General features: G+C 25.3%; 1 protein-coding gene across 1 annotated transcript in view; it reads right to left on the minus strand.

The window, feature by feature from the left end:
• The window catches only part of LOC107168793 (dynein axonemal heavy chain 3-like), a 45,225-nt gene extending 33,312 nt beyond the window's left edge, over positions 1-11,913 (minus strand). Inside the window, exons 1-18 of the mRNA XM_089217186.1 lie at positions 11,779-11,913; positions 11,448-11,675; positions 11,183-11,295; positions 9,403-9,550; positions 7,686-7,774; positions 5,961-6,230; positions 4,061-4,259; positions 3,682-3,889; positions 3,367-3,584; positions 3,106-3,296; positions 2,824-3,008; positions 2,611-2,755; positions 2,412-2,550; positions 1,912-2,056; positions 1,614-1,825; positions 1,175-1,552; positions 275-537; positions 3-204 (exon numbers count right to left, since the gene is read on the minus strand). Coding sequence (XP_089073312.1) covers positions 3-204; positions 275-537; positions 1,175-1,552; positions 1,614-1,825; positions 1,912-2,056; positions 2,412-2,550; positions 2,611-2,755; positions 2,824-3,008; positions 3,106-3,296; positions 3,367-3,584; positions 3,682-3,889; positions 4,061-4,259; positions 5,961-6,230; positions 7,686-7,774; positions 9,403-9,550; positions 11,183-11,295; positions 11,448-11,675; positions 11,779-11,913 — 3,468 coding nt within the window. The remainder of the gene's footprint in view (positions 1-2; positions 205-274; positions 538-1,174; positions 1,553-1,613; positions 1,826-1,911; positions 2,057-2,411; positions 2,551-2,610; positions 2,756-2,823; positions 3,009-3,105; positions 3,297-3,366; positions 3,585-3,681; positions 3,890-4,060; positions 4,260-5,960; positions 6,231-7,685; positions 7,775-9,402; positions 9,551-11,182; positions 11,296-11,447; positions 11,676-11,778) is intronic.
• Positions 11,914-18,559: the final 6,646 nt, after the last annotated feature.

The raw sequence follows: 18,559 nt of genomic DNA on the forward strand, positions 1-18,559 counted from the left end.
ACCTTAGCGTCAGCAGGATAAATTATTCCATTAAAGGCTACTACTTCACCGTCAGCTGATATCATTCCCACAATTTCTATGCTTTTTGTAAAGTTTAATTTATCTATGCCTTCGAAACATTTTTTAAGATGTGGTTGCACCCGTAATGGGTCTTTGGTTTCGGACAAAATTTCAAGAAGTTCATCGTTAGACAAAAAGAAAAATCTGTAATTGTCATTGATTGCCAATGTCAATGCCATAAATCATAATATCAAGAGTACCTATAATACCATACCGTGGAAAGAAAAGACGTTTTTTCTCCAAATACTCGTTCAAACCTTTCTGTATCTGCTCAAACATAACACTGCACTTTTTTAGTAATGACAACATGTTTGGATAGTCTGTAGCTTCGAGAACTTTACGGTTCTTAACAGTGTTAATCATAATTTGGCGCCAAATAGCATCAACGGCTCTAAAATTTCTAGCTTCTTCGGGCATCTGACGATTTATGTCTTCTGAACTAAATATTGGACCTAAATACATCCAAATCCCTTGCACCTACATACAATACTTCAATATTATCTATGTTTTTAAATGATTTTAATAAAACATTTTTTATCATCTCTATTCTATAATTCAAAAAAAAGGAAATCTAAAAATCTAAAAGTATAACATGTAGTTAACAATAGGTAATGTTTCAATTTCATAAGTTATTAATATATTTTATCAAAATACTAAGACTACTTCCAATATTGTATTTTCTTTGTTTTGGTTTTTTTTTAAAGTATGATTAAGTATTCAACTCACTTAAAATGTAAGAATATACCTAGGTACCTACTTGAATAACCATATTATAAATTATAATAATAGATACCCAAAGTGAAAAATTTAAAGTAAAATAGTTTGATCCAAATAAATATATAATAATTGTACACAATTCCTAAATAATTTCAACAAACAAGTATTATTAATGTGAATTTGGTTTACATTATAGCATTTTGAACTGAAAATGTTAATCTTAGTCAAATATCTTTATACTCTTATTATAGGTACCTATACGTATTATAACCATTAAATTAAAAATATTTTAAATAATATGTTTTTACCATTGATATGAAGCTGTACAACGAAGATAAATAATTATAACTAAGTTGATTTAATGTACCTACCTATATATTCCAATCGTTATACTTACAGAAATCCAGAGGTCTAGAATTTCTTGCATCAAAATTAATTTTTTTTCCCAGGTATCCATTTCTTCTTCAAAAGGTTTTATATAAACTGATCCATGCATTGTTTGAGCTTTCAGTATATGGTCATCTAACATAACCTGAATGTCATCTAACGCTGTTAATATGCTAACACCACTATCTCGATATGGAGTACATTCAAACTCAATGGTTAACCATTCTTCTTTCATTTTTCGAAGATTTTGTTCAAGTGAATATTCTCTAGATGCAATAACACTAATTTCTTCAAGTTTTTCAATATAATTCAGTAATCCAATTTCGATCATTTGAGACAAAGTTGATGAATCATTAAGATGTAAATCTACACCAACACTTTTGCTAATCTAATGAGCATCGGTATTTCATTATTATTTATTCATATTATATTATTTACAAGAATATTACCTCTGTCCAATGTCTATCATGTATACCCGGATTACAAATTGTCTCCAATACGGGTAAATACTTTTTAAAATTATCTACTTTACCACGTACAATTTCTGCTACTCTTTTTGATCCAGGATAGTCTTGAAGAATTCTAGCTAATTTATATAGGTTTTCCCACATATTATCCACCATTTCCTTTATTTCCTTAGCATTCAAATCATGAAATGGCCCTATAATATTTATTAAATTATGTTCTATTAAGAATATATTAATTCAAATTTTTACATATATATCTCTAGGATGTATTATATTTTACCATTGAACCATATTTCATAATAGTTCTGGAAATCATGAACAATGTGCCACAAACGGTCAAATTGTTCAGTAGCCGCAACCATTGAGTGAAGTTGAATATATGGCGTAACTTCAACATCCAACAGTTTTTCAGTGTGATTTATACTCTGAATTATTTAATGTCATTATTATTTTAATTCTAATATAAATAAGTACTTAATCTAATAGATGTATAGACAAATAATATATTTATATGCAATGGTTAATTATTATTTAACTCGGCAGTTGATATTTTGATAATGTTATTAACAGAGTTCATAAAGTTAAAACATTGTTTAATAAAAATACAAAATTATAATAACATACCTATATAAGCATGGAATATATATAACCTATTACCTATTAAACACTGATTCAGTTCTAAATTTATTTTAATTTTGTTAAACTCATTATAATTATATTATTGTTTAATTGTTTAAGTATAATACATTAATACCTACATATACAAATTAAGTTAGATACCTTTGCAGCAGCAATATCTTCTTTGAGAAAATTAGTAAGGCGTTCAACTTCTTCGGTGGCAGCTATGATTTCATCATTAGTCAATATTGGTGGGTCTTTTTTTTTTAAATTGTCCAGCAATTTGAAATGATTTTTAAGACTATACATATAAAAATAGAAACATTTAATATTGAACTATTTTTTATCAATTTTAACATACTCAAATTCAAATTCAGTTTTTTTAGATTTCAACTGGCCTTCAACTACCCCTTTTTTTTGAATAACTCTACTAGTGGCTAAATCTAAAAATTGTTCAATCTCTTGAGGCCATCGAAATACTCGCGATTGTAAATGAATATCATCAACTAGGTATTAACGTTTAGTCGCTTTAAAATAAAATATCATGAAATAAAATGGAACATTATATTATTACTGTTGAATTCCGTGTATTCAAAAAGAAACATTATGTAATCTCCAACAGTCCTCAGTTGAGCTTTCATTTTCGATAAAGTCGAATCCCGACATAGTGTTACATAATTACTAAGTTCTACTAAATCTTCAGTTGTATCAGGCATTTCCGAGGACTTGGTAGACATTACCTCAAATGCACTATTTATTCTGAAAAAATTTTACCTATGATTATTCATACTTATAATATAAAATAATATATAATATATAATTTAGTATTTGAAAATATTTGCGTATTATTAATTACTCAGAAATATTTTGCTGTGTTAAATTCATAAAATATTCAAGAATCCTGTTCTTCAAACTCTTAACTATATTTTTTAAATTTGTATTAATCTCAGATATATCTAATTTCATTAAATTCAATTCCACTCGATCTCTAAGTTTAAGAATATCTTCATTTATAGTCACGTACTTGATGACCCATTCGTTAAATTCCTGAAAGATATAGGTAGTATGATGATTAATGTTATAAAATATTTACTCTTCAAATTATATTTTGACATACACTTAATGATGGAAATGGGTCACTTGCAAAAATTGTATCTAATGCTTTAGTTTCTGTGCCATTTATCAAATAGTAGTAGGTTTTATAATATGTTATGTAAGTTTCTGGACCTGGAAAATTATTTTCTAATATCTTACCAACTTCAAACAACATTTTTTGAACTTCCTCCTCAGATTCATGAATATTTCTTAACACCATTGTAGAATCACCTTTAAATTCTAGGAACATTTTTGAAATAATTTATATAAATTTTTTAGTTTATAATTGATTTGAATAATAGTAAGTAATAAGTATTTAATGTTTATATTATTTTACTTTTTATTAGCAATTGTTCAACTCTTGGAATGTCTTCTACTGTTTTAATTATTTTTCGTGGGATTGACAGTAAAAGATTTAAACATTCTTCACGTGTAGGTTCAAAGGATATTTGAATTGAATTTGGGTTTGGAACTGCTCGAAGAATGAAAAACGGTAGACTTATAAACATGTTATCTTTAAATTCAGGATCTATTACATTTCCATTCTAAAAATTAAGTTTTAAAACATTTTGTTATATATGTATATATTTTAACAAACTTTAAGTGTATTTAACACAAATTTTACACATTTACCTAATACCTATACGCTTATATTTATATTGTTATGGTTATAGAAAATTTAATTAAATATTATAAATAAATTTCTAAACTCAAACCTTGTATTTAAGTATTTCCTTCATGAAATGCTTCAAAGACTTAAACACAATTTGTCTCAATTGCCTGGACATAGTAGCTGCAACACAGTCAAAAAACTTTTGAATTTGATACTTTGATGCTTTCATATTGTGCGTTGGTAATAAATCTTGGTAGTTATCTTTTGTTTCCATATATAACTCAGCACATTCTACAATCCACCTTTTTAATTACAAATTATACATATTTTATATATCTAAACATTAATGATATAATTAGGTATAACTATATAAGTATAGTATATGTGATATAAACATATAGATTGGTTTTTTTAACGTAAGACGGTTAAATTATCAGTACATTGTCTTTATGTTTGTACATATACATAAGTTTTATTTTATATTAAGTATAATTTAAATACACTCAGAAACAAAAATGTACCTATTACTTGTTTTCTATTTATTATAGTAACTAGTAAGTAATCATTTTCAAGTTTATGATAACCCTATTTTGTATTCCTATTTCCTATCATATGTTTAGTAGGAACCTATTCTATTTATTTTTATGTAGGTAGGTACCGTAAAATGAGGTGAATTGCAACGATTTTTGTGTTTTACCCAACTTTGATCTACATTTATAATACCGTTAAGGAAAACTCTTTTTTAGAATTGTAGTTACTTTATTTATCTTTATAAGTTATAACTTATAAGTATAGTTCAGAAATATAACTCATAAATTTTTTTTTCTATATATTTTTTATGACTTTGTTGCAATTCATCTTTGACAAGGGCGAATTGAAACATTAGATTAAAAATCATGTTTTATTCATTTAAAACAATTTATGGGTGAATAATTGAAACCACAGAGTAATAATAATATTGAAACACTAAAATGAGTAAATTGATAAGCTTGAAGAAAATATTTTGCTTTGGAGGTAGAAATAATCCGATCACGATGTTTTTTTTTAAATAGGTAACATTCATCACAATGAATCTATATCTATGACACGGGTTAAGTACTTTAAGTATCAAGATTAAACTATATAACAATTATTTTTCTGATATTTTCAAATTTGAAAGATCTTAGACGATACGATAATAGGTATGTTTTATAAATTGAAAACGACCGCCCCACGTTCAAAGTTGATCGGTACTACTTAAATTTAACAATGTCGTCAGTTTCTATCATAAACACTGTGTCGCTGGTTTATAAATATCTAATCTTCTACATTTTAGCTCTATGAGTGTGTTACTCCATAAACACGATAATAATATCGATGATTTTTTTTTTAAAGTTGAATTATACCAAATTAATTTTGATAAATTATAATAATATGGCCAATTTTTAATATTATACTCATAATTTATACTAGATATTAAACTAAATAATCAATATATGCATTTTATGCTCAAAAATATCAAATATGCAAAAAAATGCAAATTAAGTTCACATATTAGTAATCTAGACTTCATGAATCAAATGTATATTATTCTCAAGTATAATTTTGGATGCGCGAAAAATATATGCAAATTTATAAACATCCGAGTTTTACTTTTAGTAGGATATTAAAAAATTCTCTAAAAGCTGAAAAAATATTTGTTACCTTTTGATTATTTTTAAATATCATAGATTAATTTAAAAAACGTCTTACATTAAAAATATTTTTATCATCTACAATGTAGATTCTACATAGGTATATAATTTTAGAAACTAAGTGTTAGTCAAATCCCATACTCTTTTACTAATTTGTGTCGAAATTTTTCACACGATTTATCCAAAAACTCTTGTAAAGAACTTGGTTTTATAGGTATACCAACTTTTTTTAAATTTTTAATTGGAAAAATATAACCTTTGGAATACCTTTGAAAAAAACATATTAACAATAAAATATGTTTGAATAAAAAAGACGTCCAATTTGCTTACTTTTTCCATACATTATTCAACATTAAAATAGATTCACTAAATATGTATAAATTATGCCTTAAATGCTCTCTTTGAATAATTGCTGTTTGATGCCATGGAATCGGACCTCTAATTTGCATTGAAGAATAATCTGATCTGTAATAATTTTTTATTCCAATTCTTTTTAACTCATCTGGATCCATTAATATATAATCGAGGATTATTTTCTTGCAAGCAAAATCATAATTTTGTCGAACATCAGTTTCCAAAAATGTCATTAAAAAATGATACCTATAAAAATTATTTATCAAGTATTTTAATAATATCATATTATTAAATTAAACATAAAACTGTTTAAATCCTTAAATATTTACTGTAGGTTTAACTAATTAAGAGCATCTATATAAAGCGTTAAATGCTTACATATATGCAGGGTGATTCATCAAGCATTCCCAACCCTTTTTTTCTTTAATAATGAAGTTATTCAAAATCTGATTTTTAGAATCTTTAAATATACTCAAAGACCATATTTTCAAATTCTTGAACATTTTTGTACTACTTGAGAAGTGTCCAGGTAGCGATACAAACTTTTCTTTTCAAATGAGAAGCCCCTTTTTTACTATAAATTATTTAACGGATAATTTTTTTGATAATTTTGATTTCGATGCATCAAAATTCGAACGAATTTAATTTCAATCGACGTAGTCTTAATTAGCCTCATTGGTGCAACTACGGGGTGCGTTAGGTCTTAAGCACCCTAAAAAATTTGTATAAAAACTTAGATCCCATTCAGTCACAAAAAAAAATCTGAAGTTTAAGCATCTCTTTGTTCGCTATTTGCGCCAATGACTAGCTTACACATTTTATTGCAATGGCTTCGACTTCAAGTTAAAAAATTAATGCATTATAGATCATGTGCGTACATGATGCAAATATGCAATTTCAAAACAAAGTGCATCGTAAAAAATGGAGGTATTAAAAATATTGACATAATTTGTGTAGTTCAAAATGTTATGGTTCATGAACATTTGTTTTGCTTCAATGACTGAAATGACTGATACTAAAACTTAATTATAAATTATAATATATAATTTTCGTGATATTTTTTTTAGATGGTTATTTATATATATAAAATAATATTTCTAAATTAACTTTATACAAAGTAATGCCCGATAGTCCTACATGCATGTGAAACTTGGACTACAACAAAAGCAGACGAACAGAACCTAGCGAGATTTGAGAGAAAGGTTTGCTACAAATGTTTAGTCCCAGAAGAAACCAAAACATGGTAGAATATAAGCGAAGAAAAAACAAACAAGTAATAAGCATGTTAGACAGTGTCGGACGGTACTTAAGGGCCCCTAAAAATGTTATTTCATAAAATGATAAAAAATGCTTATAAGTAGTGAAATATTATATTTTTACGTTTTGAGTAATATCGAGGATCCGGATGCGTTCGCGGCCTATAGCGACCATGGCCAGGCCGACACTGATGTCAGAGGATTTAGACATAATCACTACAATTCAAAATAAAATGATAAGCTGGCAGGGTACATAACAGGGCCCCGAACAAATAAACAATAATTTGTCTTTTTTATATATTAGTATAGAATACTGAGTAAATACAAGAAAGTACATATTATATGTAGTAAAATAATTTATGATTTTTTTTTTTAAAAAAATCATATTTTTTCATTCATACAAATACAATCATTAATCATTTATAAGTTAATGGTATAAGCTTACTTTTTTAACAGATTCGGTTTAACACGATTTTTCTTTATGTTTTCCAACACTTGTTCTGGAAACGGATTATAAAAATCAATAGTTATACCCTGATAAACAAAATACAATAGTTAAATTAAGTGAGCAAATACAATATAAGCACAATATACAAATATTATTTTCGACATTTAAATATTTTAAAATTCAAATGCAAAAATTCAAAAAAACCTTTTTTTATGGTACGTTTATAAAATATACTTAAAATGTAAAAAATGAATATATTGATTATTATAACTGCCAACGCCCGAGAGGGATTGAGAGTGCAGCAATGTTAGTTATTAATAGAACATTATTGAATGGTATTATAGCTAGATGTAATTTTTTAACTTTTTAAAAGATATATCATTTCATACCAAAATTACTATTCATAATACGTGTATTACTAAATTTTAATATACGACCATTTATTGAGTTGTTTAAGACGAAATTACGTACACGATAATTATTATTATAAAAACCGTTAGTATAACGAGTGTTTATTTCTGGTAGGTAAACTAAAATGAATTTTATTTGACAGTCAGGGCATACTTTTTACCTAGGGATCCCAGATTTATTTTTTTTAAATACGGGACATTTTTTAAAAATCATATCTATATATACTTCAATACTTGTAATTTGCATTTGCATTGGTGTTAATTTGGGAAGGGGGAGAGGGGACTTATGTTAGCAATTAACATATTTTACATATTAAATTTGAGCCATTTGGCCAAGAAGTAACATTTAATTTTACTCAGTAATATACTATAAAATAAAGTTAAACACAATATTAAACAGTAGAAACAAATATAAATTATAATTAAAATTAAAAACAAATATTATGGTGAATTTCCTATAATAAAAAATTTTTAAAAAAATTGAACTTAAATAAAATTTATTATTATTAATTATTAATTTATAACAAAATATATCAAGTTGACTTTCTTATGATAAATGTATAATAAAAAATAAATAATAAATTAAATAACAATTTAAATAAAAATTTTAATAATGTAGGAACATTTAGTTTTACTTATTTGTATACATTATTAGTTTATAACATAATAATATATTAGGTGACTTTCCTCTGATAAAATTATAATAAAAAAATATACTAATATACCAACAAAAAAATCATAAGAGATAATTTTAATTTTTTTTCAGATTTTTTTATAATCCAATATTTATTTATTATAATTTGAATTAGATAGTATAGTTTATCAATAATTAAAAATTTAAAAAGCCGATTGATATAAAAAAAATGTCATTTTTAAAATCAGGTACATACGAGACGGATTATCCAAAATACGGGACAAAAGTGTTATTTTTAAACTTTTGTCGGGACACCGAAACACTTCCTTCAAATACGGGACGTATGTGATCCCTATTTTTACCGTTTAGTATTTTGAATATTATAGAAACAAGAATACAAGATTTCGTTTAAATTTTCAATGATAATAAAGACATTATGTTGCATTTTCTTTCTATATTAAGAGTATTAATTGATCAGATAAACTTAATTTATAACCGAACACGCGTTGAAATTGTTTTTGAACCTTATTAAGGTTGTTAATTAGAAATATTTTCATAGGGTACTGCATATAATATGACAAAGCCTAATCCTTTGATAAAACGAACCAAGAAAAAATATAGAACTTTTTGATCCTCTAAAAAAAAATATAATATAAAAATATCATCTCACTTCATTCAAATAGTATGCAATTGTTTCGTTGTCTTCTTTACTTATGACGATTTCAATGTTTTTTTCTTTTCGCCACATATCTTTCAGTATATTAAGCTGTTTATCCGGACTCATTGCAGTACAAGCTTGTAACGATGAACTAATATAACTAATAAGGGAACATAAAATAACATAACATAAATAAGCATGAAAAAATTTCAATTAAAATAAAATAATTGGCAAGTGGGTAACTCTCGATACTGTTCAGTAGTTGTCAGAAGAGTCGTTGTAATTGATATGTTAAATTTTGATATTAAACCATTGTATATCTACGAAAATATAATTCTGAGCAAATACCTAAGGTCTGCCAGATAGATTTAAAAAAATTTTAACTTAAAATAATTTGCAATTTGTCTTGATTTTAACGAATTTTGTCAAAATTTAACTCCAGATGTTCATAAAAAATTATTGTGATTTTATGCACAACTTTTTCTTTGATTTCCACTTACAACAGCATGAAGAATATTATAATTCATTTTTAATTTTCTTAACAGAGCTGAAAATACTTAAAATATCCATTACAAAACTGTATGTATTTATAAACAACCTATATTTCGTTGGTTTTATTATGAACCATTTATGAGAATCTTTGTATTCAATTTTTCAACTCTTATAGGCATAAAATAAAACATTTTATTAAGTTCTAACAACAAAATTATTTACATATTCTCAAGATTTTGTCGAAAATTCATCTTTAAATACTCATAAAAAAAAATCCATCGATACAAATCTTTTATATTTCTCAACTAGCATTATAAAAACTTATGAAAAAAATTGTACTTAATTTTCAAGTATCTTAAACCAAACGTTAAAATGTTTATCTTCATTTAAATTTTGAAAAATAAAATTATGTATAATGATGAATTAAATATTTGGTGGCCATTTAAAATACCTACAGTTAAAAGTATCCGTGTGCGTCGTCTCTGTCTTACAAACGTGTACGTAACATAGCAAATTGTACGTTTTGAATAATCTTTTTACTCAGTTATATTTAATTTTAGAGTTTTTTTGAATTTAATTTTAAAGCAAGTCACTCGTATATAAGCATTTTAAAAAGTAAATAACTTAGATATTTTAAAATGTTCACAGCTTTCATTTTCTTTAAAAGTAAGATCTTGATTTTAATAATTTGAATTTCAGGCACTCATTACGAAATATTGTGATTTACGCTCGACTTTTTGAAGAACCTCGTATAGGTCAAGCTTTTATGAAAGAGCAGAAATATTGATATTGATGATATTTAAAAAAAATCTAATCAAAATCAAAATTTTTCATACCAAAAAATAATAGCTCAAAAAATGTCAAAATATATTGAAAATTATATGGTGTACAAAAATGGAATTATAAATATTCATAAAAATGATATGTATATCTACGGTTATTTTGTTTAGAGTTACACAAAAAATCAGTTTATTTTGTTATAAATAGGCTTATAACAGTTATAACTATATATTATAAATATAACTATAAATCTTAATTTTTTTTTGTGTTTCTAGACGCTTTTAAAAATTAGATAAAAGAAATTTTTTACTTTTGACTCCCCTCCCTCTAAGTACCAATTAGATTTATTTTCGTATCTGAAAATATAATACAGGAGAGAATTGAAGCATTTTCACTGTTCTAAAAGTGTGGCAGACACAAAAAAATATCATTGAAAAATTAACACATTCATTGCTCCACTCAGTATCTAAAATGCATTATTTGGCAGTAGGTATATATATCTATACATATAGGTAATTACTTTGAAGGCAATTCTGGTTTTATCATAGCTTTTTCATTTTTTATTTTATTTGCAATCATTTTTTGTTTTCTCAAATCTGCTTTATCCCTGTAATATTTTCCGGACAACAAATCCTATAAAAATAACAAATATGATGAAATTTTACTTATAGGTCAGAGACAATAATAGGAATTTAAACAGAATTATGATATGATTTTATAGTGTACCCCAGCTATAATGTATAATACATAATATAAAATATATACTTAAATAAATGCTTGTTTACCGCTAAAGGTACAACGCCCGTACATTGGTAATCATTTATGATTTTCGTCTTATGTGTTTCGGATTCACGTTTTTGATGGGGACGATTTAATAAATGACGATCTTCATCTAATATTTTACAACTCAATGTTGTTTCTCGTGACTTGTTGATTTTTCGTAAAGTCTTTTCTAGTGCTAGTCTATAGTTGCGTCCAATGGACATCGATGGATGCATCAGATGAAGTCGATGCTATAATATAGGTATTATAAAAAAAAAAAACCATCATGAGATCTTAATTCTACAGCATATCATAATAGTGTATTTGATTATCGTTAATAAAATATCGTTTTACACTGATCGGAACACATTTAGTCCACGTATGACTACAGAACAGCGGAGGGTGAACGCCATCCGTAGAAATCTCGTCCGTATACTTTTCCAAGCTTTTGACTTGGCATTTGTTAATTTTTAAACGAGTTTTTTTCATTTTGATATCTTACAAATAATTATATAAAATACATATTAAAATGATTATGATAATAAACACTGTAAATGAAAATATAAAATTCTACCACGCACAACTACAAAAATTTAATAAGCTACATATTTTAAATGGCCAATTATTGTGACCTTCAATGAATTAACATGCTCGAGTGACGAGTATGAACTATAAATGCGCCTAAGATACTAGATAAGTATTGATCACCGAAGTAGGAATGTTTAATTTTACCATTAAAAGTGTTATGTTAGGGTAATATATGATAGGTATGATAGGTACCTGGTACACACGCATTATCGGGCGCCTTGGAAACCAAAATCGATTTATTAAATGCATAAAACTTTTTGTACAGGTTTCAACAATAATGTATAAAACAAGATTTTAAAAAGTAAATATCAAATCCAATATTATAATAAATTATTATTTGTATTAACTGTTTGAATACATACATTTTATTCACCTAGATAAGTACTTGCCTATAATTTAGGTACCTACCTATACTTAGGTATTATTAAATAATAGGTAAAGGTATATTAAAAATACCTGTACAATATTATGTACATACAATTTATATACGTATACTCTTACAACAATATTTCAGTCATTTTTCGCTTTTATTCAATTATTGATATTTATAACCAGGAAATTGTTGAATCCAGTATTCTATAAAATAACGTGGATAGCTACAAAATGTTCCTATTTTACTCATATGTATTCATTAAATTGTGAACCTCAAGTTGGAACTTGGAACTTTTCATAATTAAAAAATATATATTAAAATAGGCATGGAAAAAATAAAAAAATAAATCGGAAATTGGGACTACGGAGTAGCAATGAACGTACTTATATACAATGATTTGTGTGACTTTTTTTCGCTATCATCAACATTTGAGGCAGTTGAAATGCTCTGATTTTAGATAATAAAATTTATACTTGGTGTATTTGGGAGGTAAAAGTTTAAAATTCATAGCAGAGAAGGGAAATTACATGGGAAAATAAACATAAAAAAAATGATTCTTATTAATATTTGAAAGCGTCGAGAAAAACAAACACAAAAATGAAGGAAAATTGAGAATTTTTCGCAATTAGCAATTTTCGATGAAAAACTTATGACCGTAAACACTTAAGTTATTAATATAATATTTATATTATATTATATTATAAATAAATATTTACTATTTAAACAATTTTATTCAGAGTACATCATAATTTATTTAATAACATACACAATTATTAAAGATACACGCAGGGATGGACAAATTACAAAAAAAAAGTAATTAATTACAAATTACTCAAAATACCAGTAATTAATTACTAATTACTAATTACATGATTGTAGAACATTTAATTACAAATTACAAATTACATAATTGAATTACTTACAATTACCAATTACATTTAAAAATTGTATTACAATTGTATTAGTTAATTATATTATTATATGAAAAAAGTATATAAATTAAATCAAAAAAAAACAAAAAATAAGAATATTATCTAATATAAATTAGATAAATTAGAAAAAATTGTAATTCAATATACCAATTACAAATTAAATCAACATTTAATAATTAATTACCAATTACAAATTACATCAATATTTAATAATTAATTACTAATTTCAAATTACTTAAGTAATTGAATTACTGTAATTAAATTACTGTAATTGAAAAGTGCCCAACCCTGGATACACGCACATCATTATTTTTTTATAGACATTTAAAATTCAAATTTTTATTAAATTCATCAAAATTCCGAAAATCACGAAGATTTTTAAATAATTTTTTAGTTTCATATCTAACCTATTCATAGACTTTTTTTCATGGCCAATATAAGAAAGTCTTATAAGTTTTTCTATTTTTAACAACAACAAAAAAAAGCTGGTAAGTTGATGTCGCTCTGCTGTATAGTAGGTTACAAGAGGGTTACTGCATTGGATGGTATTACATTTTAATTCAATTATATAATATCATTGTATATGAAAAACAATTCTGAGTGGAGGCGGTTTGTCAGTCTAGGATATTATGTTATACCATATAACAATATAAATAATGTTATTAATTCAAAAAAAAAATGTAGGTACCTATATAAAATAAATTTTAAATTAATCAAATCACTAAATCAGATTCATTATGTACCCGACTCATTCAGTTATTCGTATAATAGGTATACACAATTAATTATAAAGTACCTATTAATATAAATTATTAATGACATTAACTATTAATATTAGAACCAGGGATCGAAACCGTATCAAATTTTAACGGTTCCGGTTCCGGTTTTTGAGAACAGTTTTCTACATTTTCTGGTTTTGGTTTAGGTTTTAAGATTGGTTTTTCAAATTTGCTGGTTTTGGTTTCGGTTTCAAAAAAGGTTTTTAAAATTTGTCGGTTTCAAGAACGGTTTTTTAAAATTTTGATTTTATTTTCCCGCATCTAATAACTGTAGACCGAATTTTTATTTTCAATTAACTATTAAGGGCACGAACTATTTTAGGTCAAGAAATTGTTAGAAATTTACATTTTTATTAACATTTGTTGTTTTTATTACCAATATTCAATAGGCAAAAATAATAATTAATAAATAATAATATTATAAATACAATATAATATCATTGTTTAGTACCTGTGTTGTAATAGTTAGTAAGTAGTAGTAATTAGGTAATTGTGGCACTAATTCGCACTATGTCTTTTGTCTAGTTTTCATAAAAAAAAATTAAAAATGTGTAAAATGTCTATAAATAACGTAAGAATTGTTGAAATATTTTGAAAATTTTATCAAGTATAGGAATTGATAAAATAAACATTTGGTGATAATTTCAAGTTTCTACAACAACTCGTATTCATTTTTTATTAACAACAAAATAAGTATCGGTACAAGAGAAATTTAGTGAATATTCAATATGATGTAATTCTAATGCTCATAAAAATGTATTAATAATTTTTTATTTGATAAAAGTAGACAAACTTATGAAGAAAATCTTGTATTGAATTTTCAAATCTTAGATTTAAAAAGATAAATTTTTATGAATTTCTAACTTAAAATAAATTTCAAATGTTCGTGATTTTTACATATTTTGTCCAAATTTGAACTTTGAATTCTTATTAAAAACATTGTAACTATGTATTATTAATGTTTTTTAACTGCTGTTGTAGCAATATATTAGAAACTTTGTATTAAAGTTTGAAGCTTTTTTACCAAACTAATAACATTTTACTCTCATTTATAAAAAATAAAAATACATTTTTATCGATATTAATTTTTAAAAAAAGCGGGTAAGTGGATGTCGCTCTGCTGTACATTAAGTGGTGGGGTGGACATCTCACTAGGGTAGGTTAGATTTAAATACAATGATATCAGGGGCGTATTTATGGAGGGGCACATGGGGCCCATGCCTCCCCCCTTCACCGTATTTTATACTAAATTTTATTATATGAGAAATTTTACAACTCTACGCCCCATGTACGCAAATTCGAACTTTTTGTTTGTGCCCCCCCCCCCTTAAGACATTTCTAAATACGCCCCTGAATGATAGGTATCATTGTATAAGAAAAACGATTCTGAACGGAGATGATTTGTAAGTCTAGGATATATTATATTTAAATATTGTCATATATTCTATTTTGAAACAAATATTTTATTTTTCAATTGCATTTTGAACTACAAAATAATTTGCAAATATTCATGGTTTTGACGAATTTTCGTCAATATTTGAAATTCAAATGATAATAAAAATTTAATTTGAATTTCCGGTGGACATTTTTTTTGTGATAAAGATTGACAAATTTGTAACGACTCTTGTATTAAATTTTCAAATCTTAGATTTAAAAAGAAAATTTTTTATGAATTTCTAGCTTAAAACAATTTGCGAATTTTTGTGATTTTTACGTATTTTGTCAAAATTCAAAATTGGAATGCTTATAAAAAAAATAGTGACTATGAATTTCTTTTATTTTTCAACTGCTATTGTAACAATATGTTAAGAGCCTTGTATTACATTTTCAAGATTTTCTAGCCAAAAAATAAATTTTTATCGATATTAATTTAAAAAAAACTAATAATGATCGAAAATTGCATATGCCAATGAATAGTTCAACTTAAGTCAAAAATTTCACGGTGGATATAGTTCACTTATATAAACATTTGGTGAAAATTGCATGTATCAATGGTCATTTGTTTTAAAGTTACATCAAAAATCGAATTGATTTTGTCGAAAACTGATTGTGCGTAAAATTTCCCGTTTTTCCCTTAATTTTTAGTTTGTTTATCCCGATTATTTAAAACATTTTCTAGTTTTGACCACCCCAAAGTACCGACAAGATTCACTTTCTGATCGAACGAGGTACTGAAGTCAAAAATCGATGCACTTTTACTTCCCCAAAACGTGATGACAGGCACAAAAATAAAATATTCATGGTTTTTACGAATTTTTGTCAATATTTGAACTTCAAATGCTAATAAAAAAAAATTGTAACTATGTATTCTTATAATTTTTTAATCACTATAAGAATAACTTATGAGGAACTTTGCATTAAATTTTCAAGTTTTTTGATAGAGCCAAAAAAATATTAACGACACTTCAAAAAACAATTTTCAGAAAAATTGAAAATTTCAGTTGTCTATAAATATCTAAAAAAAAGTAAAAATATTTCGAAAATTAAATCATGTATAGGAAATGACAATCTAAATAACTGGTACAATTTTCATGTATCTACGACTTATACTTTTTAAATAATAATAAATGTTTAAAATCGTTTGAGGATAAATATAACGATTTATTAAATCATTATCGTTACGCTATTTCGTAAAAATTTAAAATTCAAACGCACTTAAAATTTTTGCTATAATGATGCTTCGAGTTTTCTCTATAGTTACTTGAAGGAAAACTTAGTGTTGTATTTTTAATCCTTAGTTATAAACGCAAAAAATTTTATGATTTTTCAACTTCAAAATTACTTGCAAATTTTCGCGTTTTTGACAGATTTCGTAAAATTTTGAACTATAAACGCTTATTAAAAAAAATGATGACTTACGATTTTTAATTTTTTTTAGCTACAATAAGAACAACTCATAAGGAACCTTGTATTAAATTTTCAAGTTTTTTTAGTCATCCAACAACATTCTCAAAAAAATTTAAAATTTCAGTGATCTATAAATAACTCAAAAACAGTCGAAAATGTTTGAAAATTAAACTGTATATAGATACCACTAACATAAACATTTGGTGAAAATTTCAAGTATTTATAATGATTAGTTTTTGAATTACAACCATATAAAAAAATCGATTTGGTCGAAAACTGATTTTGCGTAAAAATTCCCGTTTTTCTGTCATTTTTTTTTTTTTTGTTCTTCTCGATTTTTTTGAAAACTGTTGGAAAATGTTTACTTTTGACCTCTATAATGCACCAAGGATCTTCACTTTTACATCGGAAACCACCCCCAAAGTTTGAAATCGAAGCATTATTTCGACTAGTAATGCTGTACACAGACACACAAAAAAAAAAAACACACATCATTGTAAAATCAATACATTCATCACCTAAAACTAAAAAGATCGAAAATTTAAAATGTCTATAATAATAATTAACTTAATAAGATTTGAAAAATTTAATCCAATATAAACATTCAGTGAAAATTTCAAGTTTACGATAATTTGTTTTAGAATACACCAATATCAAATTTCGAATTTCTCAAAACTTATAATTTTGAGTAAAACTTCCCGTTTTTCCTTAATTTTTTTTTGTTTTACTCGGTGCTTGTGAAAAATATTAGGAATTTCAAGATTCACCAAGCACCAACTAGATTCACTTTCCAATCGGAAAAGCTACTGAAGTCGAAAATCGAAGCATTAGTTCGACAACATATCATATACTCAAACACAAAAAAAAAATACATATCATTGTAAAATCAATACATTCATCGCTCCACTCTGAATTTCAAAGTTTATCGTAAAGTAAAAGTAATTGCGTTTGAATTTAGATTTTTATGATATTTGATAATTAGAGGTAAAATGATAAATTAACGGGATCTCATTAATTAGTTTTTGATATTTTGATGTAATTCAAAAACGAATAACTGTAGAAATTCGAAGTTATCACCTAATATTAATTAGTAAACATATTAGAATTCTCCATGTAAATGAAATTTTCATTTTATTTCATTGAGATCTTGAAAATTTGCTAATTATATTTCGGTTTTAATTTTCAAAAGCTACCTACCTAACATTTGAAAATTTAATAGAAAATTCCTACGAAGTTTTTCTACCTTTTTTTATGTTAGTTATATTTTTATAGCTACAAATTTAGACCACCATTTATCCTACTAATTATGTGTCTTGGGTAGGTATACTGCATATACTTGTATTTATACCATGCAATTAATAAATAATAGGTAAATAAATAAAATAAAAACGCCAAATCATAAAACATTAATTGTATAAATGTCTAATAAACAGGAAGTACCTACATAACATATTATAACATAATTTAATCATTATACATATTATAACATATATTTTTTAATATACTTTTTTGTTGAATTTTAACAGTTATGCAAAATATTAGAAAGTTTAGTTAAATGAACCGGTATATGAAACGATTCTTTAAGAGTACGTAACAGTTGTATTTGTTGTATACAT

This window comes from Diuraphis noxia, unplaced genomic scaffold (assembly GCF_037042655.1).
Source record: "Diuraphis noxia isolate RWA-SAM2 unplaced genomic scaffold, SU_Dnox_SAM2 contig0001, whole genome shotgun sequence".
Classification (NCBI taxonomy): domain Eukaryota; kingdom Metazoa; phylum Arthropoda; class Insecta; order Hemiptera; family Aphididae; genus Diuraphis; species Diuraphis noxia.